The 23,914-nt window shown below is 44.9% G+C and overlaps 1 protein-coding gene across 10 annotated transcripts in view; it reads right to left on the reverse strand.

Moving 5' to 3' along the window:
• Positions 1 to 1,478: 1,478 nt before the first annotated feature.
• Positions 1,479 to 23,914, reverse strand: part of Mtr (5-methyltetrahydrofolate-homocysteine methyltransferase) — a 94,729-nt gene continuing 72,293 nt past the window's right edge. For 9 of the 10 annotated variants that reach the window (XM_074056809.1, XM_074056806.1, XM_074056810.1 and 6 more), the window contains 9 exons: positions 22,699 to 22,780; positions 18,960 to 19,058; positions 17,839 to 17,914; positions 13,932 to 14,087; positions 12,353 to 12,549; positions 9,384 to 9,584; positions 8,454 to 8,646; positions 7,046 to 7,158; positions 1,479 to 6,583 (listed from right to left, as the gene is read on the reverse strand). In XM_074056809.1, the coding sequence (XP_073912910.1) occupies positions 6,497 to 6,583; positions 7,046 to 7,158; positions 8,454 to 8,646; positions 9,384 to 9,584; positions 12,353 to 12,549; positions 13,932 to 14,087; positions 17,839 to 17,914; positions 18,960 to 19,058; positions 22,699 to 22,780 (1,204 nt within the window). In that variant the 3' untranslated portion in view covers positions 1,479 to 6,496. Of the gene's footprint in view, positions 6,584 to 7,045; positions 7,159 to 8,453; positions 8,647 to 9,383; positions 9,585 to 12,352; positions 12,550 to 13,931; positions 14,088 to 14,114; positions 14,862 to 17,838; positions 17,915 to 18,959; positions 19,059 to 22,698; positions 22,781 to 23,914 lie in introns of those variants that run through there. The other variant, XM_074056812.1, reaches the window with a different exon arrangement.

Raw genomic sequence — 23,914 nt, forward strand, 5'->3', positions numbered from 1 at the left:
CGTTATGAATATCCACGTTACTGAATTGTGGGTTTTGGAAGGGCCCCGGTGGATGGGCCAGGTTTGCTTCTGTGCAGTTATTTTCTCGCACTGGGTAGGTACAGATTTCTGACCACGACTGAAGGGCTCTAGAGTCTATTTCCAGGTGTTCAATCCTCTAATATGTTTTTACCCATTCAACAAATACCCTACTGGTGCTTGGCAGGAGGTGCTAAATCTTTGGTTGTCATTATTACATAGTGTTCTGTCGTCAGAGCCGTCCCACGCCTCTCTATGCCTCACATTTGGGGAAAAGTTTGTTTTGTCTGTTTTTCCCAACTGACAGTCACTTCTAAAACCGGACTGCAAGTTCTGCAGGGTCTTTCCCTTGACTTCTTCCATCTGTTGGTAACAATGCACAGTGTGACACAGATTAGCCTTCTAACTCATTTCCGGTTTTTATTGACAATTTTCTCTAATTATAAAAGAGAACTGAAAATCTCATTTCTATGCTGAGCTGAAATGGACTAAATCTTTCTTTCTTTTACCATATAACTCACAAATTTCAGGGGAGGGTAATAAATTTACTCACTAATATTTGATCCTAACTTTCACCAAGAATTTATTCAAATTCTAGTGGCGAGCCAGGCACCAGTGGCTCACACCTGTAATCCTGGCTACTTGGGAGGCTGAGATTCAGAGGATGGAAGTTCCAGGCCAGCCCAGGCAAATAGTCTCCAAGACCCCGTCTCCAAAATAACCACAGCAAAATGGACTGGAAGTCCAACCCACCATAAGAAGGGAAGGGGGAAGGGAAGGAAAAAAAAAAAAAGAAAAAACGTCTAGTGGGGAGAAATGAAATTCTGCAGGCCACACACCAGTCCTGGCTCTGCCGGAGACCAAACTGAGATTTGCTGTACAGGGTTCAGTTTTCTCAACGTTTTTTAAATGATGTTAGTACTTGTCCAGAGCAACATAAGAGCTTGGAGGGCTGGAAAAAAAAAAGACTTAATAAAAGCCATTGAGATGTCTTAGAGCAAACTGCCATCTTTGTTGAAAAGTGGCATTATTTTTAAAATAACCAAGATTTTGACACCAAGGTTGTTTCCCCTGAAATGTGTGTCTATGCACGCACACGCATGTGCATGTGTACACCAATGTGTGCACCTGTAACTGGGAATTGAACCCAGGGCCTTGAATTTTTAATTAATGATGCTTAGCTCTATCTACCAGGACAACTGCGTTTCGCAAATTTCTCACTGAAAATACGCAGAAAATAAGTGAAACAATGTCACATAGGTAAGCACTGAATGAAGTGCAAATGGTACAACCATCCACCAAAACCTAGGCTCGAGAGCTACAGGCAGGTGCACAAATGCACCCGTCTTACCCAGCCATCTTCATACTGGCTATTCCTCTGGCTAAAATGTTCCTTTCCTTCAAAAATGTATCTGACCTATAGAAACATCATATACAAACTCATCATAGCACATTTTGGGTCATTTCACTTTGCCTTTATTTTTTACAATATATTTAACACACATTAAATACAGCATATCTGAAATGTATAAAACTGTTGTAAAGCAAAATACAGTATATAATAAACACCATCTCCCTCCCACTCAAGAACAAGAATGTTACTTACAACTTTCATTAAGCATGGGTTTCTCTCTATCTCCTCCCATGGCAATCACTAAGATAAGTTTTGGGTTTGTCATTCTGTTACTTGTTTCTTTACAACACGGTTTTAGTCAATGTATTCTTTGGTACTGCTTGTTTTTGAGCTCAACAAAAATAGTATGTCATATGTGGTCTCATGGAACTTATTTTTTCCTTTTAATGTTTTCTAGGATTCTTTCTCCCCTCCCACCCAGTACTGGGGATTGAACCCAAGTCCTTGCACATGCTAGTGTGCTAGGTAAGTATTCTACCACTTGAGCCACAGACCCAGCCCTTCTGTGTACATCTTTGTTTTAGAGATGGGGGTCTTGCTAATTTTTCCTGGGCTGACGTCAAACTCACAATTCTTCTGTCTCTGCTTCCCAAGTAGTTGGGATTACAGGAGTGTGTACCACCACACTTGGCACTGCAGATACAGCTGTAGCTTGTGCCTTCATGTTCACTACAGAATAATATCCCTTAGGGTAAATACACCTAATATATTAACCCACTGAACTATAGACAGACACTGCACTTTTTCTAGTTAACAATCACAACTATATTACTATGAACATTCTCACACATTCATGCATACACCAAAGTACAAGAGTTGACAGACCACATGACTGGAAGTCAGAAGCTAGATAATTAGGTCTGCTGTTCTACTGCAGGGGTTCCATGTGACAGATGTGTGTGACAGCAACCCTCTTTAACACCTTGTAACACAGGGCTCAATTCTTGCAAATCTTATGAGTGTAAAGTCAAATCCATCGTGGTCTTAATTCGTATTTCCTCATCACTAATGCTGGGGAACATCTCTTTGCTTGTTGGCCCTATATGAAATGCCTTTCTCCTTTCTATTTTTTAAAGTAGAAATTCTCTACATATTCTGATGACTATGCCTTAACAGTTGAGAGTATGTGTTCTCAAGTTGTGGCCTGTCTTTTCATTCAAACTGTTCATTTGCTTAACCTAAGTCCTTAGTTTTGGTAGAGCTGATTTAATCATCTTGTATGATTACTGAGAGCTTTGTCTTGAGATTTTCTGACCTATGTTTTTTTTTCACTTAGACAACTTTTACTTTCTGTATTGAAGCCCTTAAGGTATTTGGAATTGATTGTTGGGTAAGGTCTGAGGCAGAAATCATCTTTTTTCTTGTTTTCCCAATGGATAGCCATTATTCTAGTACGACTTGTGCAGAAGCTCTTCCTGTCCCCACTCATCTGCCAGCCACCCCATCCTGCCTCAAAGGTTGACGTGTGCACAAGCCAAATGCTTAGAAAGTCACCCTGTAGCAGGTACATCACCCTCTTTTACAATAAGTCTGGACGCACTGTAAGGCAGGTCCACTAAACCTCTTCTGCAGCCAATCCTTTGCTATTCCAAATAAATTTAGGTATCAGCTTATGTTCAATATAACTGTTACATGGTTAGAATTTCTTTTCCAAGTAGCATTGAATCTACAGCTCAGTTTGCAGAGATCTGCTGCCTTCATATCCTTTAATGTTCCTACTTGGAAATGTAGACCATTCTTCATTTGTTCTCCCTTGTTGCTTCATCTCTATCCTTTAAGTCCTAAAGCAAACTCAACCATGCCCTCCCTGAATATTTACACCACCATTCCAACTAAAGTAGGAAAACTGTATCTTTAATGTACAAAACTGAAATGACTGTAACCGTAGAAAATGATGATGTGGGGTGAAATTGAGGTCTGCTGCTTGGGTGGCAGCATCAGTCTTCACTACTGAGTGCACTGAGGACGTGAGACAAGCTGCTGAGTGAGAGATGACTGCAAGTCCTCCAAAAGGAAACTGAGCATAGAGCTTTGTTCATAAGAAGCAGGGAGTATGAATGGAGTAACCTAGGAGTACTGCCTAGACAAGATTGCCCGATGGAGCTATATGCTCAAGAAGGCAACTAATAGCAGTGTGCTGGTGGTTCATGCCTGTAATACTCAAGAAGCAGAAATCAGGAGGATCGAGGTTCGAAGTCAGTCCCAGGCAAACAGTTTGTGAGACCCTATTTCAAAAAGACATCACAAAAGAGCTGGCAGAGTGGCTCATGTGGTAGCATGCCTGCATAGCAAGAATGAGGCCCTCAGTTCAAACCCCAGTACCACCAAAATAAAATAAAAAGGCAACTAATGATAGATCCTTCAGGATATGAGGATTTATGTGGGCAGAAAAGAAGAAAATTCAGAAAATGGCTGAGAAATTATCATAAATGTAGATGGTTAATGAGAAGAGTGATGTCAAGGGGGAACCAGGGTAAGGAGAGTTTAGAAGAAGTACTCAATACTATCCAAAACCAAAGAAATGAAAATCCATTGGAAGGAACATTATTAGGTCTAGCAATGAAGAGCTCATTAGTGGTAAGAGATGGGAGATACACACACACACACACACACACTCTCTCACACACACACTCTCTCTCTCTCTCTCTTCGCTGAATTAAGGAGAGAATGGGAGGAGAAAATAGCTGGTACATATTAAGCACCCAGCTATCTGTGGAGGGCATCCTAGGAGAAATCTGCCTAGGCAGCTTATCCTATACGTGAGTTCAGTGTGGGTGGAGAATGCTGAACAGAATAAGTCAAAGGAGAAACAAGGTATCACAAGACCTGATCACATCCACCATCCCACAAAAACCAGCTTCACCGTAGACAGCAGACATAAGCACCAGATGGGGACAACTCATTAGAGGGAAATGAAATGCAGAGCCCTAGTGGATGTGGAAACGCCATGTGTGAGTCAGTTAATGTCAGAGTCCCCAGCGCTGGTGGTGAGGAGAGTTTCTGGGTACAGTCAACAGCATGGCAAGACCCAGGTCACTATGTTATCTGCCTGTTTGGAGTCCTGCTTCTCTGGCACGCCCAGAACAAATTAAGGAGGATGTTTTCAAGTTATTTTTATATTTCTTAAGACCTTTAGGCACTTGAATTTGCAAACATACTTTGGTCTTTAGGGAATGAAAGCCTCTGTCATGGGATTGGACAAGCAGGCCATTCTGTCTCACAACCAGCTGAGAGAAGATATAGTAAGCACTGGAATCCAGAGACTTAGTAACTGCTCGGGTAAAATACATTAAAATATTTGGAGGCCATTCTTTCTCACAGAAGAATGTTCCAAAGCCTAAATAATATACATGTTGTGAAATAACAGGAAGTGAGTCCTAAAACCAAGTGGCTCAGAATACAGGCACCCTATGCTCAACCTAGCACAAGTTAAATGTACCTTTAAAAACCATGTAACTGGAAGTATGGCTCACCTGGTAGAGTGCCTGCCTTCTAAGCACAAAGCCGAGTTCAAACCCCAGTTCGCAATCCTCTGCATTTGAAGGGCTGTAAATGTTTGATGCTCTGCAAGGAGACATGAGCACATGACTGATACACAGAACTGTCATTTGCAGTGATGCACCTCCACTGTACCTGAATGAAATGTGGTTTGACTGCTTTGGGGATAAGGCTGTCTAACCTCACAAGAGTAGGGGAGGGTTTGTCTCAAAGAAAACAAGTCCAAGTGATGCATATATCACAAGAGGCAGCTTCTTCTTCCCAGGCAATGTTAGATGGGGTTGTAATCTCACAAGGGGACCTACGATAGTCAATCAATCATTCCCACTATTTTTTCCCCTCCAATAACCTTTTATTCTTTCTGTGAGCACTTGCTATGTGTTGAGCTGAGGGGCTGCGTATAGAGCTCTACAGGAGCTACTTTCTCAGTAAGCACCTACTACGTGCCAGACACCATGTCAACTGTCTTACACACATCAGCTCATTTAATCCACACTCAGATCAATGAGAAAGAAACCAGTATTAGCTCTCTCATTTCACAGATGAGAAAACAATGCTGAAAAGGCTGAGTTCTTTACTTTACTTATGTCACACAGCAATTAGGTGGCAGAGCTAAAATTTGAGTCCATGCATGCCTCACTTCCAGCATGCTCTTAACCATTCCCCTGAGATAACCCGGAATGAGTCAATGTGCTATTTCCAAACCGTAGTGAGTCTGGAGTCAGGATGGTGCAGAAAAAGAACTGAGAGACACAATGCAATCCACAGGTCCTGCACGGGATACCACAGTACCACAGGTCAGCTGAGAACTTGCTCAATTCTGAAAATAGCTGGAAGATGCTAACTAATAGTCACTTTTTCCCACTTCTCCTTTCCCCCCACCTTAGGGAAGGGACTATGAATACAGGACACACACACACACACACACAATCTCAGAAAGCATGATGGACTGTACTTGGCCACACCAGGACATAAAGCTTGAGTATTTCTGACAAGCAAGTGTAAGAGCATGCCTTTCCAAAAGAATTTCTGCAACCATTTAATTGAGCTTCAGAACACGAGGTCTGCTGGAGCTAGCACAGAAATACTTTCCTCCTTGTCAGAGTGTACTGGTGGAAGCACTTAGATTAAAATGCCCCATTTCTCACAGTGGCACCTTGCCACAGGGCCACATTTCTCTATTCCACTTTCAGGTGATTTTTCTAGAAGGGAAAAAACAAACAAACAAACAAAGAAAAAAACAGGAGCATGTGCCCTCCTAGATCTAAGGCAACGATGGAAAAGAAGCTAGTTGGCTTGCTTTGAAATGCAAAAGACCTCTATCTCCACAGTGTCACAGTCCCTGAGGAACCAGGGAGAGACCAGAGACAATATGAGCCTCAGAGTTCAAGCACTGAAAAATAGTGCTTCTCTCCCAGAAAGCACAGGAAGATCCGCCTCTACACAGTGCCACCAGACAATCTTCTGAGACCAGAAGCACTCGGGCTTTTTGTTGTTATTTCTAAGGCACTCTGGATTGTACCTCCTGCAGGTCAACGAGTATAAAGAAGGTTTAAAAAATAGAAGTTAGTCTGTATCGTATCCCAATATGGGGCCAAGCCACCTCTCCACCTCGGCCACAGGCATGTTCTTCCTCAAAGCATAATCCTCAACCTGCAAAGACAAAAGCATCTGCTCGATCAAAGTGCTAAGACTTTCTGAACAGAAGTTTCCACAGATTTTTGCCAAGAACAATTAAGTACCTTGCATTTCTTGCCATAAAAACAATCTATGAGGTAAATGGAGATAAGCATCTCCTTCTGCTCAGCTGTCTTACTCTCTGGGCTGAAGACAACACGTAGTAAATATGTACTGTGCTCAGAAGCTGGCTGAGTGCGCACGTGGGTACAGAGGGAAGGCCAGAATCACAGTAATGGGTTGAAGTCAAATTAAGACATTCATTGGGATAAATTTCTTCATTCTCTTCCCTTCATTTTGTTCTCATTTAAAATAAAATAGGCTCTAGAATTCCATTTACAAGAAGATAGGTGGGAATGGGGTGAGGGTCATGTAAGTAAATGTAAAACAATAAATTTTAAAAAACAAGATAAGGATCTAGGGAAGGCACACACTTACCTGATCCTTGGAAATTTTCCCCACAGCAAAATATTTGGACTTCAAGTTGGAGAAGTAGAAGCCTGATACTGCAGAGGCAGGAGCCATTGCCAAGGACTCCGTCAGCTTAATGCCTGGAGAGAGCAGCACAGGAGAGGCTCACTGACGCAGTCCTAGCTTGGGGCCTGGTCTCTGGCTGAGTAAGTGAATGGAAATAAACTCATGCCTTCTAGGCAGACATGTGACACAACAAGGAAGTTGTGACCAGATGAGTCTAGCAAATGCCTGCCAGGTGGAAAACCAAAGAGTGGGCACACAGGTTTTCCCAGTGGGGACAGGTCTAAAAAGACTCTAAATTCTTTCCCTGGTACCCAATTGCAGAGGCCCAATTTGTCCCTCACCCAGGCCTTCTTAGGCAGGAGTGCTAGGTCTCATATACAGGAGAGAACTGCTGACAGCCCTCCACAGGATCTGTGTGACCAGCAGCTGGGACCCTGGAAGTCTGAGCTCACAAGAGCACTGAGAAGGCAGCCACACTTCCTACTGGGACTTAACATTCTACTCTACTCACTTAGTGGACAAAGGTAGAGCATCTGTCAAAGGTCACCTGCTGCTTATGGAAAATGGGACCCTAACCCAGATCTCGTGACTCCCAGGGTCAGTTGTTGTCTCTGCTGACCCAGCTTCAGCACTGCTCACGGTTCCCCTCTTTAGTCTAAGTTCCTTTAACTTCAGCTTTGGCAGCATGCTTTTAACTAATTCCACCGAAAGCTGTGAACTCAACCTCACAAACTAGGCAGCAAGGGTTGGAACCTACATAAAGACAAAAACAGGATTACGTGAGGCCACAGGACCATGTACTACTGTGCCCTGGGCCAAGGATGCCGAGGCTGGGCGCACAAGCCGATTTTTTATTTTCAACTGTAAGAATCAACCTACGGGCATAACATAAGAGAGAATTACGATTACAGAGGAGCCACCAATGTTAGTAACAGAGTAAAAGACAGGGAGCTGAGGGAAAGGCTGGGAGCTCTGCCAGCCTTGTGTCTGGAGACACCATCGGCACGCCGTGCGGGCCTAGGGCAAGTGATGCTACTGACGGGACAGAGTCCAGTTGCTAGGAGGAATGAAAGACGCTATAGCACTAACAACAGAAAGCTGAGGTGAGGAGGTGGATGTCTGAGCAAGCTAAATTCCCATGATGGGTCAAGAGGAAATGATTTAAACTCATAAATCTAAAATGGCAACAAAAATACAATACAGCAATAGAGTGGCAGAATGAGTAGCTGTAAGTGAGAAGGGGTAGGATACAGAATGTTCCAGCGCAAGCGCTTCCGTTAAAAACCACTTTCACCAGGCATGGCACTGTCCTGATGAAAGTGTTATCTACCGAGTCAGGAAAAGATCGGAGTTCCCTTCCCGCACACACCTGTGACCTGCTCGACACTGGCCAGTCTCCACATGGTAAGCTTCTCGGTGTGGTCAGGCTGGCTGGGGTAGCCGGGAGCTGGCCGGATGCCACCATACCGGAGCTTACGTAGGTCTGTGATGTCCAGTTGCTCACTGCTGCAGTAAGCCCACAGTTCCCTGCGGACCCTCTCGTGCAGCTCCTCTGCGAAGGCCTGGGAAGCCCAAGCAAAGGCGTGCTCAGGAGGAGGGAGCGCAAAGCATCCTACACACCTGTGCCACGGGTAACGGAGCAGCCTCCTTCACGTGGCCCATGCCAGAGAGAATTTGGGAGGAGGGGATAGGCTGGGTTCTCACACCTGTACTCTCATCAGCTGCCCAGTTGCACAACAGTGTCCTCGACTTGGGCCCTGAAGTGTCACGTTTAGAAATCTGAGAGTTTTAGGCCTGCTAACTGAAAGGCTTGCCTGAAGTTCCATCCACAGCTTCACTGCCAGAACGAGCAGTGGGAACCAAAGGGCTGTGTTCCTCCAAGGCTTGCCACAGGGAAAGGGGTCAGGCCCCCCTACAACCTGGGTTGCTTCACCCCATGCACAGCAAGATGAAGACTACAGAAGATGACAAGGTTAAAGGGACAGGCTCCGAAATAGAAATCTGCTTTTAGTATTTTTGGGGGACCTCAGGAAAATGCTGCATCACAATTAGCAAAGGAGGACCTCAGAGATGAGGCAAGAGATCAAGGTTCTAAATGCAACAGCCAATCAAAGCAGCTCTGAAGGCTCCTCTTTGCCCAAAGAGGATACATGGTTTTAAGATATGAAAACACTAAAGTGGCAGCTGACAAAAAAGAGAAAAAGACAGATTTTGTAGCTCATCAGTTTTCTGACACTATTGTGGGATCTATACCACCTAGACTGGGCCTCGGTGTCCCAAGGCTCTGCCGCCACCTTACCTCTGCCAGCCGGTCCCCCAGAGCCTTGACCATGATGCTACTGTAGTCATCGCCGTCATCCTCATAGGCTTTGCTCAGCTCTTCCACCCCAAAGCAGGCAACAGCAAACAGGCCCAGGTAGTCACGGACGCCAGAGTGCAGGGGGGCGACGAAGTCTGAGAGGCAATGGTACGGGTCTGTGCTGGCAGAGTCCTTCTCGGCCTTAAAACCCAAGCAGTGGCAGAGGGGCTGTTAGCATGGATGTGCCACCAATACACAGTGGCAATCTGCCGTCTTCACGTGACTGTAAGTCTTAGGACACAGGGATGTTTGCCTGATGTGTCCACTGTGAACATCTGCAGCACTTCAAAACACGCCTGACACATAGCAAGTATTCAATAAATGCTTGCTGAATAAATATACTTCTATGATTTGAGTGTGCCCCCAGAAGTTCATGTGTTGGAACCTGAATCGCAATGTGAGTGCTGGGAGGTGGGGCCTAACAGGAGGTATTTGGGTCACACCTTTCTTGTGAGAATGGGTTGGCGATCACTGGAGTCCAAAGCCCTTTAACTCCTGTGCACAAACCTCTCCCCTCTTCTGACTTCCACCATGTCAAGCAGCACACAGTCCTCACTAGGTGCGGCCACCTGATCCTGGACTTCCCAGTGGCCAGAACCGTGAAGCAAAATAAACTTTTTCCTTTATAAATTACCCAGTCTCAGCTCTTCACTAAGACACAAGTGAGATGGTATCTGACATGATATAATACATACAATCAGGAAGCCAGATGCTCATTCACACACAGACCAAACACTTCCTGAATGCCTATAGGCACTGTGCTAGGAAATGGAGCCTTAACCAATCATATGTAAAAATCTTTTCCCTAACAGTGTTTTCAATTCAGATGAGCGTGAAGTCCTGGCACTGTGTAGGAAGTGGTTCCGTTACAGGTATGAGCCTCCACTCAGCATCAGCAGATGCGGCTTGACAAACTGCTGCATGCTGCCTGCCAAGGGCGGTGGTGCAGCACACAGGACACCCCAGGACGGCCTAAAACCAGAGAATGCAGCAGAACTCACTTCTGGATTTTCTCTAAGGCCAGGTGCCTAATTAGTTAGTCAACACATGGACACCCAGGCGCTTCATAGCCACTTGCCAGCCATGAAAGCATGCACAGCCTGACCCAGGCAGAGGTCAGTGAGTGGCTACAGGCGAGACATTTGATAAAGGCACACAGAAGTGTCACAGAACTCATGCATGAAGAGCCATTTTTCAGTGGTACTTTTTGCTAACAAAAGCCAGAAGAGGACACAAAGCTTCCCTGGAGCACAGGACAGGCAGGTCAGTGCCTCAGAAAGGACAGCAACCAGAGCCTCCTCAGGACAGAAGGCTCCCAGAGTAAAGAGGCACTGCGGCCAGAATTTTCCTGAGGGCACTGAGAAGAGCACCTCCTCATTCCTCTGCCCAGGGACTAGTGGAGGGTGGACTCTGAGAACCCCTACGGCAAATGCCCTAATGTGATATGCCACAGACTGCTGTGCATAAATAGCTTTTCACTTCACTCTGGAAGAGGACAGAGGAGGACTTGGAGGATGAAGGACTGGTATGTGACTTCAGCCACACCTAGTTTCCCTGGTGAGGAAGCACTGGAACATTAGAACCCCCGGCTCTGTATGCTGTGGTGTCTGAGCCCAAGAGCACACAGCTAGGAGTTACTGAGCCTGCATGCATGCAGTAAGGATGAGGCTGTCCTCATTTGATTCTTTACGGTACTGCAAAAGGCCTGGAATTTAAACATCCCATCAGATGTTATGGTCAAAACACATGTCATTATGAATTATACTACAACTGTGGTTAAAGGCAATACTATCACTTTTAAGTGGCTAAAAATGACAGTAAAGCTGAAAAAGTAATTTACTGCAAATTATTACATTCTGATTCCAATTGTTGATTAGGACTACTACTTACAGCAGCTAAAGGGACCTGTATATGACAGTTGCATTTTTTTTTTTTTATGGCAGTACTAGGACAGAATTCAGGGCCTTACACTTGCTGGGCAGCAACTCTACCATTTAAGTCACAGCCACAGCCCTTTTTGCATTAGGTATGTTTGTTTTTTTGAGCAGGGCCTTGCGTTTATGCTCAGGCTGGCTTGGATCATGATGTCCTATTTATACATCCCACACAGCTGGGATGATGGGTGCACTACCCCACCTAGCTTTCATTGATTGAGATGGTGGTCTTGCAAACTTTTTGCCCAGGGTGGCCTTGAACTCAGTCCTCCCAACTGATCTCCACCTCTCATGTACCTAGGATCACAGGCATGGGTCACAGTGATGACTATGATGTTTGTATTCTTAAAGCTGGAGCAAGAGTAAAAGAAGGAGTTGTGCTGAAAGGAGCAACTCTAGCCACACTGAAGGGAGTCAGTGCAGCAGAAGAACAGACAGGGAATGCGTATGGTGGGGTCACCCCTTGTACCTGGAGGGCAGTGCCTGATAACAGGGCTGCGCAGAAGTTAAGCAGCATGGCCCATCCTGCACCCTCCTGGTCACCTGGTATCCAGTGGACATGCAAGGAATGTTCGCTTTCATCTGTCTCCCAGGGGCCAGCTACCAGTGTATTTAGTACCATGCACAACACAAGCACATTGCTTTGGGAGATAGCACTGAGAGTCAGAGAAGTCAGTGTGAAGCCTGGGGCAGCAACAATGATTCTTGCCCATCTGCAGACCTGACAGTGAACACCACTCCTCCTGGAGCTGGAGAGGCCCTGTCAACAACCATGTTGATACCTCCTCTCCATCATCCTCACAAATGCCTTGTGGGCTTTGGGTCTGTGGCTGGTCACTCAGGACAAGGTGGAGCAGACTCCATCATTTATAGAAAGTTCTGGTTTTTTATTTAATTCTCATTGACATTTGTTAAGTTTAGTACACAAACCTGAGAGTAAAAGCAGTGCTCTGATTGTGCACATGTCATCCATACCTGCTGTCTCAGACCATAGAAGGTGGCTATGGGCTCTGCAGCCTGGGGCACCACATCCTCTGCATACAGGTGGATGTCATCTTGGACGCTCTGAGCTGGCCAGAATCCAACCACGCCCCTGGCTTTGAGTTTCTTTTCACTAATCAACACATCCAGCATATTCTGGGCATCATTATACACCTTTTTGGCCTCTTCGCCTTTTAGGAAAATAAAATAAGAAATGAAATAACTTACAGATGCCAACAACAGCTCACAAAGAATGCTTCTTAAAACCCCTGCCCTGCTCAGCCAGCTTCCCCTTCCCCATCTCAGGGTTTGCCATCCTCACAGCATCAGAGGAAGAAGCCAGGGGCTACTGGCTCCTGTGACGTGCAGCCCCTACAGTCGGCTTCCCCCAGCTCAAGCCACTTTCATTTTCCCATTTCACAAGAGGCAGCTGAGACAGCCAACACTGTGGCTCGACAAAGCAGTCTGTCAGAGGGCAAGGAAAAGCAGGCCAGATTCCAGGCTCACTGGCAGCGATTCCTACGCACACGAAATCCCACACACTTCGCAGAGACCTCTGGGGATGAGATGGGATGGGTGGTGAAGCGCAGTTCCACACCCTCCTAAGCGGCTTCAATGCTGCACTTGGACAACCTTGGAACCTGCACTGTGGGGCCAGGCTCCCTATCTGCCACAGCCCTGCTGTGTAGGGGTGAGTCCCTCAGCCTCTGACTTCTCCCCTTTGGTGACACAGGACATTACAATGAGAAGCCCATACCCCACTCCTGGCTACCTGTGAGCTGCTGAGCCTCAGCATCCTGGTATACACCCAGAACCCCTCTGGGAAGCCACGGGCTGGCTCCCCACGTTCTTCCTTGCTCCAATCCCATACTTCTATGAGTCCACCCTCCATCCTACTCTGTTCTGGCCACTTTCAGATCCTTTGAATGGCTTCGCATTGTGGTCCCACGTTTCTGGGGTAGGGCCAAGGATGAGACATCAGAACAAGGAGTGGCAATTTATGAACTCACCCAGTTCTTTAGTTTGTCACCCAAACCCCTCTCCTCTCCTGAGTTCTGCAGGCAGTGATTCTGCACGTCCCACACAGGCACATGTCTGTGGCTGTTCATGCTCCTCCTAGAACATTCTTTTCTTTAATACCACCTCTCATCCTCAGGCCCAGCCTCAGTAACTCCCACCAATTTGTCAAAAAGCAGTTCAAACACCACTTCCTCCAGGAAGCCTGCCTTGACCTATCATCAGAGCCCGCAGAAGGAGCCAGGTGGGTACCCTGTACTAAGTCAGGAGCTAGAAGGCAGAGGTTATACTGTCTCCTTTTGTCTGTCTCTAATGCCCTGTACACAACTGATACCAAATAAACACTTCTTGAAAGAATGAATGAATGAAATGTCCAATTTAGCCAATTTGATAAGGACCAACCAACCAGTCTAAAAACCATCTAAAAGCTAAGCAGGTGAACAGCAGGAACTTATACCCCACATGATCTAAACACACTCATCCTCCAGTGCTGTGTTCACAGTCACAACACAACACTCTGCAAGGCAGGCAAGAAGGAGGGACTTACTGAACTCACCTACTGTCTTGTCATGAAATATCTTGGGGAAGCCTCGATTCGGGTACTTGCCCCGGAGCTGCCAGACATCAAAGAAAGGCTTCCAGTCAATGTAGTCCACCAGCTTCTGCAGGTCATAGTCTTCAAAGACCCGGGTACCAATAAAGGAGGGCTTCACTAGGGACAAGCACAGCCATGAGTGCCGACCCGGGGGGGGGTACCCCCGAGCCCGACCACGGCACACCCCGGCTCCTCACCACACTGCTCGCTCCCTCCCACACTCAGCCTCCCTCCTGTCACATGAGTTGTCTTACAAAGAGCGGAACTTTCCATTACTATGGAGAGCGAGTAATTCCACACTGGATCTGAAATAAAACTTCTTCCCATGCAGCTGGCTGACTGACTCCACCACCCTGGAAACTGCCCACCACCCTGTCATCCCCGCCCCAGCCCAAGAGAAGGAAGAAACTAAGTTAATCTTCACTTGTCCAAGATGAAGACAATGTAAAATAAAGACCTCCACAGAAAGAGGCTACCTATATAAAGTTTACAAACATGAAACAATGACCTGTATTGCCTACTGCCATGCACATCAAAGCATAAGAACCTTCACGGAAACAAAGTCCCAAATTCAGAACTGTGGTTATTTCTTCAGGGGAGGAAGGGACACAAATGGGACTGATCCTACACACATATAGTTCTGTTTTCTAAAAACAGGTGGAGGTGATTTCTCAGGCTCATTGTGGGTATGCCTGCATGTTCAATACACTGTTCTCTACATCTCAGTTCTCTGAAACTCACTGTAATGTAAATAATGCTGATGAGCGTTAATGCTGTGTCCCTGGGACGCAGAGGGATGCCCGTGGCAGTAGGCTGGAAGCCCAGGACGCAGACCCTGCTGCAAACTGCAAGCCCTGGCTCCTCCCCTGTGAGTAGGGTCCCATGAGCTTCCTGTGAGATGCGAGAGGAAAGCAGAAGAAAAGCAGGAGCAGGTCTTAATTGTGCCTGGAATCTCTGCTTCACACATGAGTACAGTGTTCCTCTCAGCGGTGCCTTGTCACCTTTCTACTACACAAGATGGCCCCATCTTTCTAAATACTATTTTATTGGTTTTTCTAGTAACAAGGTTATAGGCCCATACTCCCAAAAGCATCTTCACGTTCAATGCAATCCCTATCAAAATCTCAATGACATTCTTCACAATGATAGAAAAAAATCAATTCTAAAATTCATATGGAAATACAAAAGACCTCGAATAGTCAAAGCAATTCTGAGCAAAAAGTCCAATGCTGGAGGCATCACAATACCCTACTTCAAACTATACTACAGAGCCATAGCAATAAAAACAGCATAGTATTGGCACAGAAACATACAGGAAGACAAATGGATCAGAGTAGAAGACCCAGACATAAACCCACTCATCTATAGCCAACTGATCTTCAACAAAGGAGCCCAAAAGACACAATGGAGAAAAGGCAGACTCTTTAACAAATGCTGCTGGGAAAACTGGATATCCACATGTAGAAAACTGAAATTACATCCCTGTCTCTCACCCTGTACCAAAATCAACTCAAAATGGATCAAAGACTTTAATGAAACATTGAAACAACTTCAGGAAGTAATAGGAAATACACTGGAACATATAGGCATAGGGAACAACTTCCTAAATAGAGCTCAAAAGGCTCAGCATCAAAGAGAAAAGAATGAAGAAATGGGACTGCATCAAACTAAAGAGCTTCTGCCCAGCAAAGGAAACAGTCATCCTCAAGAGACAGCCTACAGAATGGGAGAAAATCTTTGCCAGCTACTCATGTGATAAGGGACTAATCTCCAGAATCTACAGGGAACTCAAAATACTCAGCCCCTAAAGAATCAACATTCACATGAATTAAATAGGAAATTCTCAAAGGAAGAGATACAAATGGCCAGTAAATACATGAAGCAGTGTTCAACTTCCCTGGCTATAAAAGAGATGCAAATCAAAATTACACTAAGATTTCATCTCACTACAGTTAGAATGGCCATAATCAAGGGCAAAAACAACAAGAAATGCTGGCGAGGATGCAGTGAAACAGGAACCCTTATACACTGTTGGTAGGAATGCAAGTTAGTACAACCACTATGGAAAACAGTATGGAGATTCCTCAAAAAACTAAAGATAGAACTGCCATATGATCCAGTGATACCAGTCCTGGGCATCTACCCAAAGGAATGTAAGTTAGGGTACAGTAGAGACACCTGTAACCCAATGTTCATTGCAGCATTATTCACAACAGCCAAGCTACAGAAACAACCCAGGTACCCTACAACTTATGAATGGATCAAGAAAATGTGGTATATACACAATGGAGTTTTATTCAGCCATGAGGAATAATGACACCATGTGGTTTGAAGATAAATGGATGCAACTGGACGACATCATGATAAGTAAGCCAGGCTCAGAAAGACAAAGGCCACATGTTTTTTCTCATACTTGGAAGATAGATCCAAAAGATAAACATACACACAAAAACAAGCAGGATCATACACAAACTCAGATGTATAAGATGTTTATAATAGTGGAACTATTCTATGGAACTCAGGGAAAGAGGGAAAGGAAGAGAATGATAGAGTACTAACATAATCATAAAAAAAGGTTACAGGCACCTCAGGAGAGAAAGGAGACCCTGGTGTGCTTCTGGTGATAATGGTCCCTTGCCGGCAGGCAGGGAGTAATAGCCTGCTGCCACTGAAGACAGGGCTGGTCTTGGTCAAGCTTGTACCCAGAGTTTGGGAGTTGCTTCGGGCTCTACCACACAGAGCCTGAAGAGAAGACCCTTCTTTTTTCCTGTAGCTCCCCAAAACCTGGGTTGTTCTCACACATATCTGAGGGCCTTCCCATTTGGGATGTTTGACCTGGTCAGGATGAACCTGCCCCTAAGGCCATGGCCAGTTTCACACTATAGCATCAACTCTATAGAGACACATTTCCTCAAAGTTTTTCACATAAAACCTTACTGTACCCTGTCAGCACTTCCATAAAGTAACCTCCTTTTACACATTAGAAACTGTCAAAGACACTCAGGGTCACTCGGTGAATCAGAGCCTGCAGGCTCTTTGGGACAAGCACCCCGGCTTCCCAGCACCCATCCTGACATTGTACTAAGGCACACTGAGCTCAGCAGGGATGAAATTAGAACCAGGCACACCTACATTTCCAACTGAATCCTCTCAGCTCTGCCAAGCATGAGCAAAACACAGATGCCTTGAGCAGTGAAGGCTGATTTGAGACATTACCTTGCAAATATGGATTCAATGAATACAACCTCTGTTCACCATCTTGGTTTTGCATTTGCATCTCCTGCCTCTCTAAGCCTGTCAAAACATCTTACACATTCTATTCCCTCATGAATACCTATGTGAGGCAAGAAAGCTACCCAGAAATAAAAAAGGTCAGAAACCAAATAAAAGAAATTAAAAGAAAGGGAAGCATCTAGAGAGAAAACAAGAGTGTGAATGAGAAACAGGGATCCAGCTTAGCTGAGGGTTTTTTGATTTTAAACATTCCATGTCTGCCCTTGGGCTTGTGGAGACCTGGATGAGCCAAGCCGGCCCAACTCAAGCACAGCACAGAGGATGGGTCACAAGACAAATCTGAGGGAGAATGCTAGTGACCTTCCACGGTATTATCTAAACTCAGCTCCTTCACCTGAAAACAGAGATAAGGACTCAGAAAGCTAGGGTTGGTCCATCTTGGGACAGTGTCTGGACATGATGGGATTTCCTTAAACAGTACCCATGTAGTTTCTTTTCATCGCCAGGCTGACTCATTATGATCCACAACTGAGAGCTACTAGCTGCTGCTTTCATTTTGAAGCCAAGTAACTACAAACATCCCCTATACACCGTCAGTTATCACACCCAGCTGTCTCCAGCAATAGTCACAGACCTGGGTGAGGTTCAGCCAGCCAGTCAATGTGGAAACCATTTTTTCTGGCTTGACTTAGGGTTAAGTATTTCCTCTCCTGTTGAAGGAAAAAAAAAAAAAAAAGTTATTTACTGAGAGCCTCTTAGCTTTTCCAACTCTGCTATAAAAGCATGACCAAGAAAGCCAGTATAGAAGCTTTGCATAATAATAATACACATTTAAATGAAAATCCTTATTGTAAAAAGCTCCCCTCTTTCCATCCCATATGGCTTCACACTGGGAGTAGCACAGGAGACAGTAAAGGCAAGAGCAAGCACTACCTCCAGAAATATGGCCATGAAGCCAAGCCTGCAGCTCTGATAGTGAGGGAGCCAGCCAGTACTTGCAGAATACTGGCCTGCCACTGACCACCCTGAGGACCAGAGGGCAGAGCTAAGGACAGGGAGCTCACCAGCACCCCACCAACAAACCCGCATGTCTTCATCCTGTTTGTTTTCATGGAACATCCCCAGCAACTGCCCACACAAAAGCCCTGAAGGGAGGTCACCAGGAGGAAATAGCCCAGTGACTTCAAAAGGGCAATCATGGAGCCCTGACACCTACAGAGGAGGACAGTGCCTGCCGCATTATTCTGCACAGCAAGGCCTCTCCCTGATGGCCCACAATGGTCCTGGCTAATGTGTCCACTTCCCTGTGAGTGTTATCTTAGGTCGTGTTTTAGCTCTGGGTATGCCGTCCCCATTCTGGGAACTCTAGTATGTAGTACTTTACCTAAGACCTACCAGAAACCCGGCATATTTGGCTGAACTCATAAAATCCCCGCCCCCCCCCCACCTCACCACTGTTTTTGAGGCAGGGTTTTGCTATGTAGTCCATACTGACTTCAAACTCATAATCCCCCTACCCCACTCCCACAGCATCTGGAGTCCTGGGATTACCAGCATGTGCCACTGTGCCTAGCTTAAAGTTCATTTTAGTACAACCAAAAATGACTGGCAATCTACAACTATGATTTTTAACTAGGAAACAGACCTCTGAAAAGACCCCAAGTCTTCACCTCCTCAAAGCAGTCGATAAAGTAACATGGAAAACTGTGGATCACTTTATAGCCCAAATAAGCAAAGAGAGTTTCTGTCACTTACCTTGAGAGAGTCATAATGGTCCTGTCTAATATCTTCATACTCTTCCATGATTTCTTCAAAGTATTCATCCTTCAGATTTTCATCTAATAGCTGAGAACACTGAAAGATACGATGAAAGTTCAATAACCACAGAGCAGCAACACAAAGACAACATCGCCCTCAGTAAGCATTCCCTTACAACCTTTGCTCTCACTTCAACAAGTGTGCTTGCTACTGCCAGTAATCTCAGTGGACTGGGATGTCAAACCCACAAAGGCAATAGACCTGGCCCTGCCCTGGTTCCTGGGAGACCAGCTCTAAGCCCTTGGGGTATCTTGCCTGTAAGAGTATCACTGTAAACCTGGGACAATGGGCCAGGGCCAGAGGGGGCCCTGGCTCAGGCTATGACTGTTAGACCTTGAGAGGGGCTGGAGACTGAGCAACTAAGGTTAGATGCATGGGCATTCCATGCTTATGTGACTAACCCAATAAAAGTCCAGGCCACCACACTGAGAAGTGCTTTCTGGTTGGACATGCTCCTAAGGACACATGTCATCAGTGGGAGAATTTAGTTTGCACAGGGAGATACCCTGGAATTTTCAGTCTGTCTCTCCTGGATGTGCCACCCTGTGTGCCTTTGGCCTTTGCTGATTTTAAGCTGTATTTTTTTTCATGATAATAAACTGTGATCGTGAGTATAGTGTTTCTGAATTCTGTTGAGTCCTTCTAGTGAATCACTGAACCTGAAAGTGACCCAGGGGTCACTGAGACACTGGGGTCAGTGCACTCTCCAGTGTTCCAAAGACACTCTATCAGCACTCCATCTATTCAGCACTGTGCTGCTTGCAGGTCTTCAGAAGCTGCGCCTGTGTCTAATGCTCGTCCTGGAGGACAAGCCCTGAGAGTCCCTGGTGCCCTGGTGCACAGATCAGTGCCTAGCACTTACAGGCACATGCTGATTACTTAACAAAGAAAGAAGCTCATTTCATGGTCAACAGTGAGCTTTGATTAAAATGCAAAAAAAACCCGATAATCTTAAAAAAAAAAAATTGAAGCTACTTATTAAATTGTAAAGCTGGAATCAGCTAAGTATTTATGATATTATCAAGCTGGTAGAAGACTAGCTACCATCAAAACTCAAAATAAAATTACAAAGAAAGAAATGGCTGCTAATGATCCCACTGGTTAAAAGCCACAGCATTGTCCCTCTCTCACCCTCCGGCAGGATGATCTAACACAAAAAGGGCAGGAGTTCAGTATCTTCTTCTGAAATTACACAAGTAGACTAGTAGACTAGATGGTTGCTAACATGCCTCCCAGTGAGTTTTCCAAGTATCACTGTTAATACTCCAATCACCTGTGAGTTGGTATAAAATAAAATCACTCCATTAAGGAATAAAGTCAAAAAAGGCCACTGAGGCATGCCTAAGAACAGGTTCCCAAATGAAGTACTTCCCTGACTTACATCAAACTCACCTCCACAGAATTCTCATTCATAGAACCAGGCCTAGTCTGACTGACTATACACCCTGAGGAAGCAAAATCTCATTTCCCTAACATCTGGAAAATACACAAAGCCCTGTCACAGGTACTACTGGGTAGGCAGAACATACCTCTACAGTTTGCTACTACCTCCCAAGGAGCCTTAAGCTCCCACAGCCCCTTCCTGCCCAGTCTGAGTTGCTTGAATTTAAGAAGCAAGCCCATGATTAAAAATATGGCTAATGATATCCTTTCACCAAAATATCAGGATCCGTCAGTGTTTTAATGCCACCATTTTCCTTTATTTTATTGTTCGTGGCAGCAACTGCACAATGAGAGGAACTTTTTTTTAATAACTTAAAAAGCAATAAATATTGGTACCTTGCCTTTTATTAAAAGAAAGACAAAAAAGCATGAGTCAGACCTGACTCTAGCCACTAAGTGCTTGCTACATCTTTTTCGAACCTTTCAAATCTATGAGGAAGTAAGTCACTAAAGCACAGTCTTGCCCCGTGTTCATTTCATTGAGATCAAAAGGCCCCTAGCTGATAATGGAGCAAAACAAATGACACTCCTGGCTCCTGGAAAGTGTCACTAGCAGTTACCTAAATGATTTCTCAGCTGATGCATATTTGAGCCACTTCAAAAACTGGCCATTTCTTTGTATGTGAGAGGAGCTAAGCATGACCAGCTACCTGGTGGGGCCAAACTGCATGAGGTCCCCTCCTTGTCCTCTGTCTGGCTCTGAGCAAGGCCTGGGCTGCTTGAGCTCTTCAGGATGGAGGAAGAGTTTGTCCTCCAAACATGAAATCTATCGTCTTCCCTACCTAGGGGGGAAGTGTCAACACTGGGCACTGAGGTACATCCAACACCCCTGTCTCCAAACAGAAAATGTTTAGAGCCATTCATAACATTCGCAAACAGCAACAAGCTTTAAAACAAGGCCCAATGTTCACTTAACCATGCACCTTATAAATTCCTATGAAGCATAACCCAAAAAATAAGATATAAATGTTGTTTTAGAATTGAGTTATAGAAATGCAGCTTATTTGCACATTAGTCTATGTCAATAGCAAATTTAAAAATGACAATTCTATGATTTCAGCTTGACTTAATTTTATCCCATTAAAGAATTGATAAATATTAATGGAACCAAATACAATTTATCATAGAGTAGGACCCTGCATTCACATCCCACACCTTCCATGTGATGGACAGGTGGCCCAGGAGTTACTAGCCTCTTTATTCCTGTTTCCTCATTTCTAAAATAAGGATAATAAAAGCATCTACCTCCTGAGGTCATTCTGAAGATTAAGTAAAATAACCCACAGGAAGTATTAGTTCAGTACCAAACATACTATAAATTTTCAATTACGTGATTATTGTATAAATTCCCTATAAATAAATTTGCAGATCTGAAAGAATCCCTCTGGAAGATGGCTTAGAAAAAGTGGCCATTCTTATACAGTGACACATTGTCACTGGACGTCTCCCAGATCACCAGGCCCCTTCTGTCACTTTTCTCCCCTACAGAAATACAGAAGTTCGATACGCTGGTGGCTGTTGGACTGTGCTCTCTCCATGAGAACTAAGAGTGGGGTGAAGGGTGGAATGGCTGCCTGAGCTCATCTGGACACCAAGCATCCAGATGAAACACCGCTTACAGGCAAAGAACTCTATAGCCACAGAACTCAAACACCACTCTACAGCTAAGAACAACCTGGAAACTACTAGACACAAAGTCTCTCTGATGTCCCTAGCTGTTGTGTCATATTTTTTAGCAAAACAATGACACCAATAATAAGACAGTATGTTAGGCTTTCCTGCAGGAGTAAAGAAGGGAAAAGACATGTTCACTGGTAAGCAGAATGTGCTAATCTGGTTTTGAATAGACAGTGAACATTCTGTCTTTCCCATTCTCAGGTGATCTTATATCTGGAAAAGGGTGATTTTTTAAATCCTACATTCAACTTAACTTTGGCAGTGGTCAAGGAAGCGTCTGTTCATGTTTATAAATTGGAGAGGTCTGTCTGGGTAGGTATCCAAGTGGAAGGTATATGGGTACCCTCCCTCTGCTCTGCTCAGTTCCGTAAGTGTCTCCGGAAGCCCAGGACATGCTCATGGAGCCTCCTTCTGGCACAGCAGATGCTGCACTTTCACATTTCTTTAGTAGAACTGGAAAAATAAATGGATCTTTGGGTGATACCTTAGCTTTTAATACTTTTTTTTTGTTCTCTCTACAACACATCTGAAATAAAATGGAAGGCACTCCACTTACCACCACCACACTCTTAGATGCATCCAGGACGTGGATTACAGGTGCACTGTATCGTGGAGCTATTTTAACTGCTGTGTGGGTTCTGAAAAGAAGGGTCAGGAAAAAAAAGCATATCCATCAGCGCTGACAGTTACTACACAACTCTTGTTCCAAACCATTAGTGATAATGTATTTCTATGGTGTTTTCCAAATAAAGATTTCAAAGTACTAACTTTCAAATACTGAACTTCAAATTTCCCTAGTAAACAAGAATGACTTTTCCCCATCCTAAGATGGGAAAGGAAGATGAAATGACATGAATTGATAGTCCTATGCTTCAGACAAGTCTATGACAAAATGAGAAAAACCTTGTCCTTGACTAACTGCCAAGAAAGAGAGCCCAGGACCTGGCACTCATCACAGCCTGAGTAAACCAAGGGAGGGACCACTCACAGGCAATGGCACTCTGCTGTCATCAAGGTTGAGTTGGGTTCCTTCCTCTAAGAGATCTGGGAGACCACCCAGGGCTCCCAGGAAACCATGACCAGCATAGGACACAGGGCATGTTTCTGGCTGCTGTTCTCTTTGTGGGACATCAACACCTCTGGGCCCCAAGGCCACCTTACACTTGTAGTAAGCAAGCCCCAACCAAACACAAAATGAAACAGAGATAAAAGCAACAAAGTATTCCATACTCAGATTGGCTCAGCCCCAAGTCCCTATTGCCAAGCTTGAAAATGTCAGTACTGGGACAAAACAACCTTTAATCCTTAATGTTACCAAGTTAACTCAAGTACAAAACAAATTTCCCTGATTTCTGGGTGCTTATAGCAATAGCATAGGCAACACATCTGCTATTTCATTAGGGAACATACCACATTAAAGAGAAAAGTGAAAACATGCACAGCCTCCCTGTAGTGGTCAACATGGGGCATAACAATGGAGACCCATTTGAAGGGTGGTAGCAGTAATCCCCACTGTGGGTGACCTCCATGCTTCCTGCTCTTCCCTTCTCCCCAGTCAAGGGCTTTCATATTCTTTCCCAGTTCATGAGCACAGACACTCTTGGAAAGAGTTTCTACTTTCCAGCTTTCCACGAATATCTCTGTTCATGAACTAGAAGAGAGGGACTAAAGCCTTAAGCCAGGAGAAGTGACTGGAAGAGGGCCACTCCAGCCGAGGTCAGCTGCGACACAGCTCAGACTGGGAGATGGGTACAGAGCACAGAGGAGCTAGT

The sequence above is a fragment of the Castor canadensis genome, chromosome 15 (genome assembly GCF_047511655.1).
Source record: "Castor canadensis chromosome 15, mCasCan1.hap1v2, whole genome shotgun sequence".
Classification (NCBI taxonomy): Eukaryota; Metazoa; Chordata; class Mammalia; order Rodentia; family Castoridae; genus Castor; species Castor canadensis.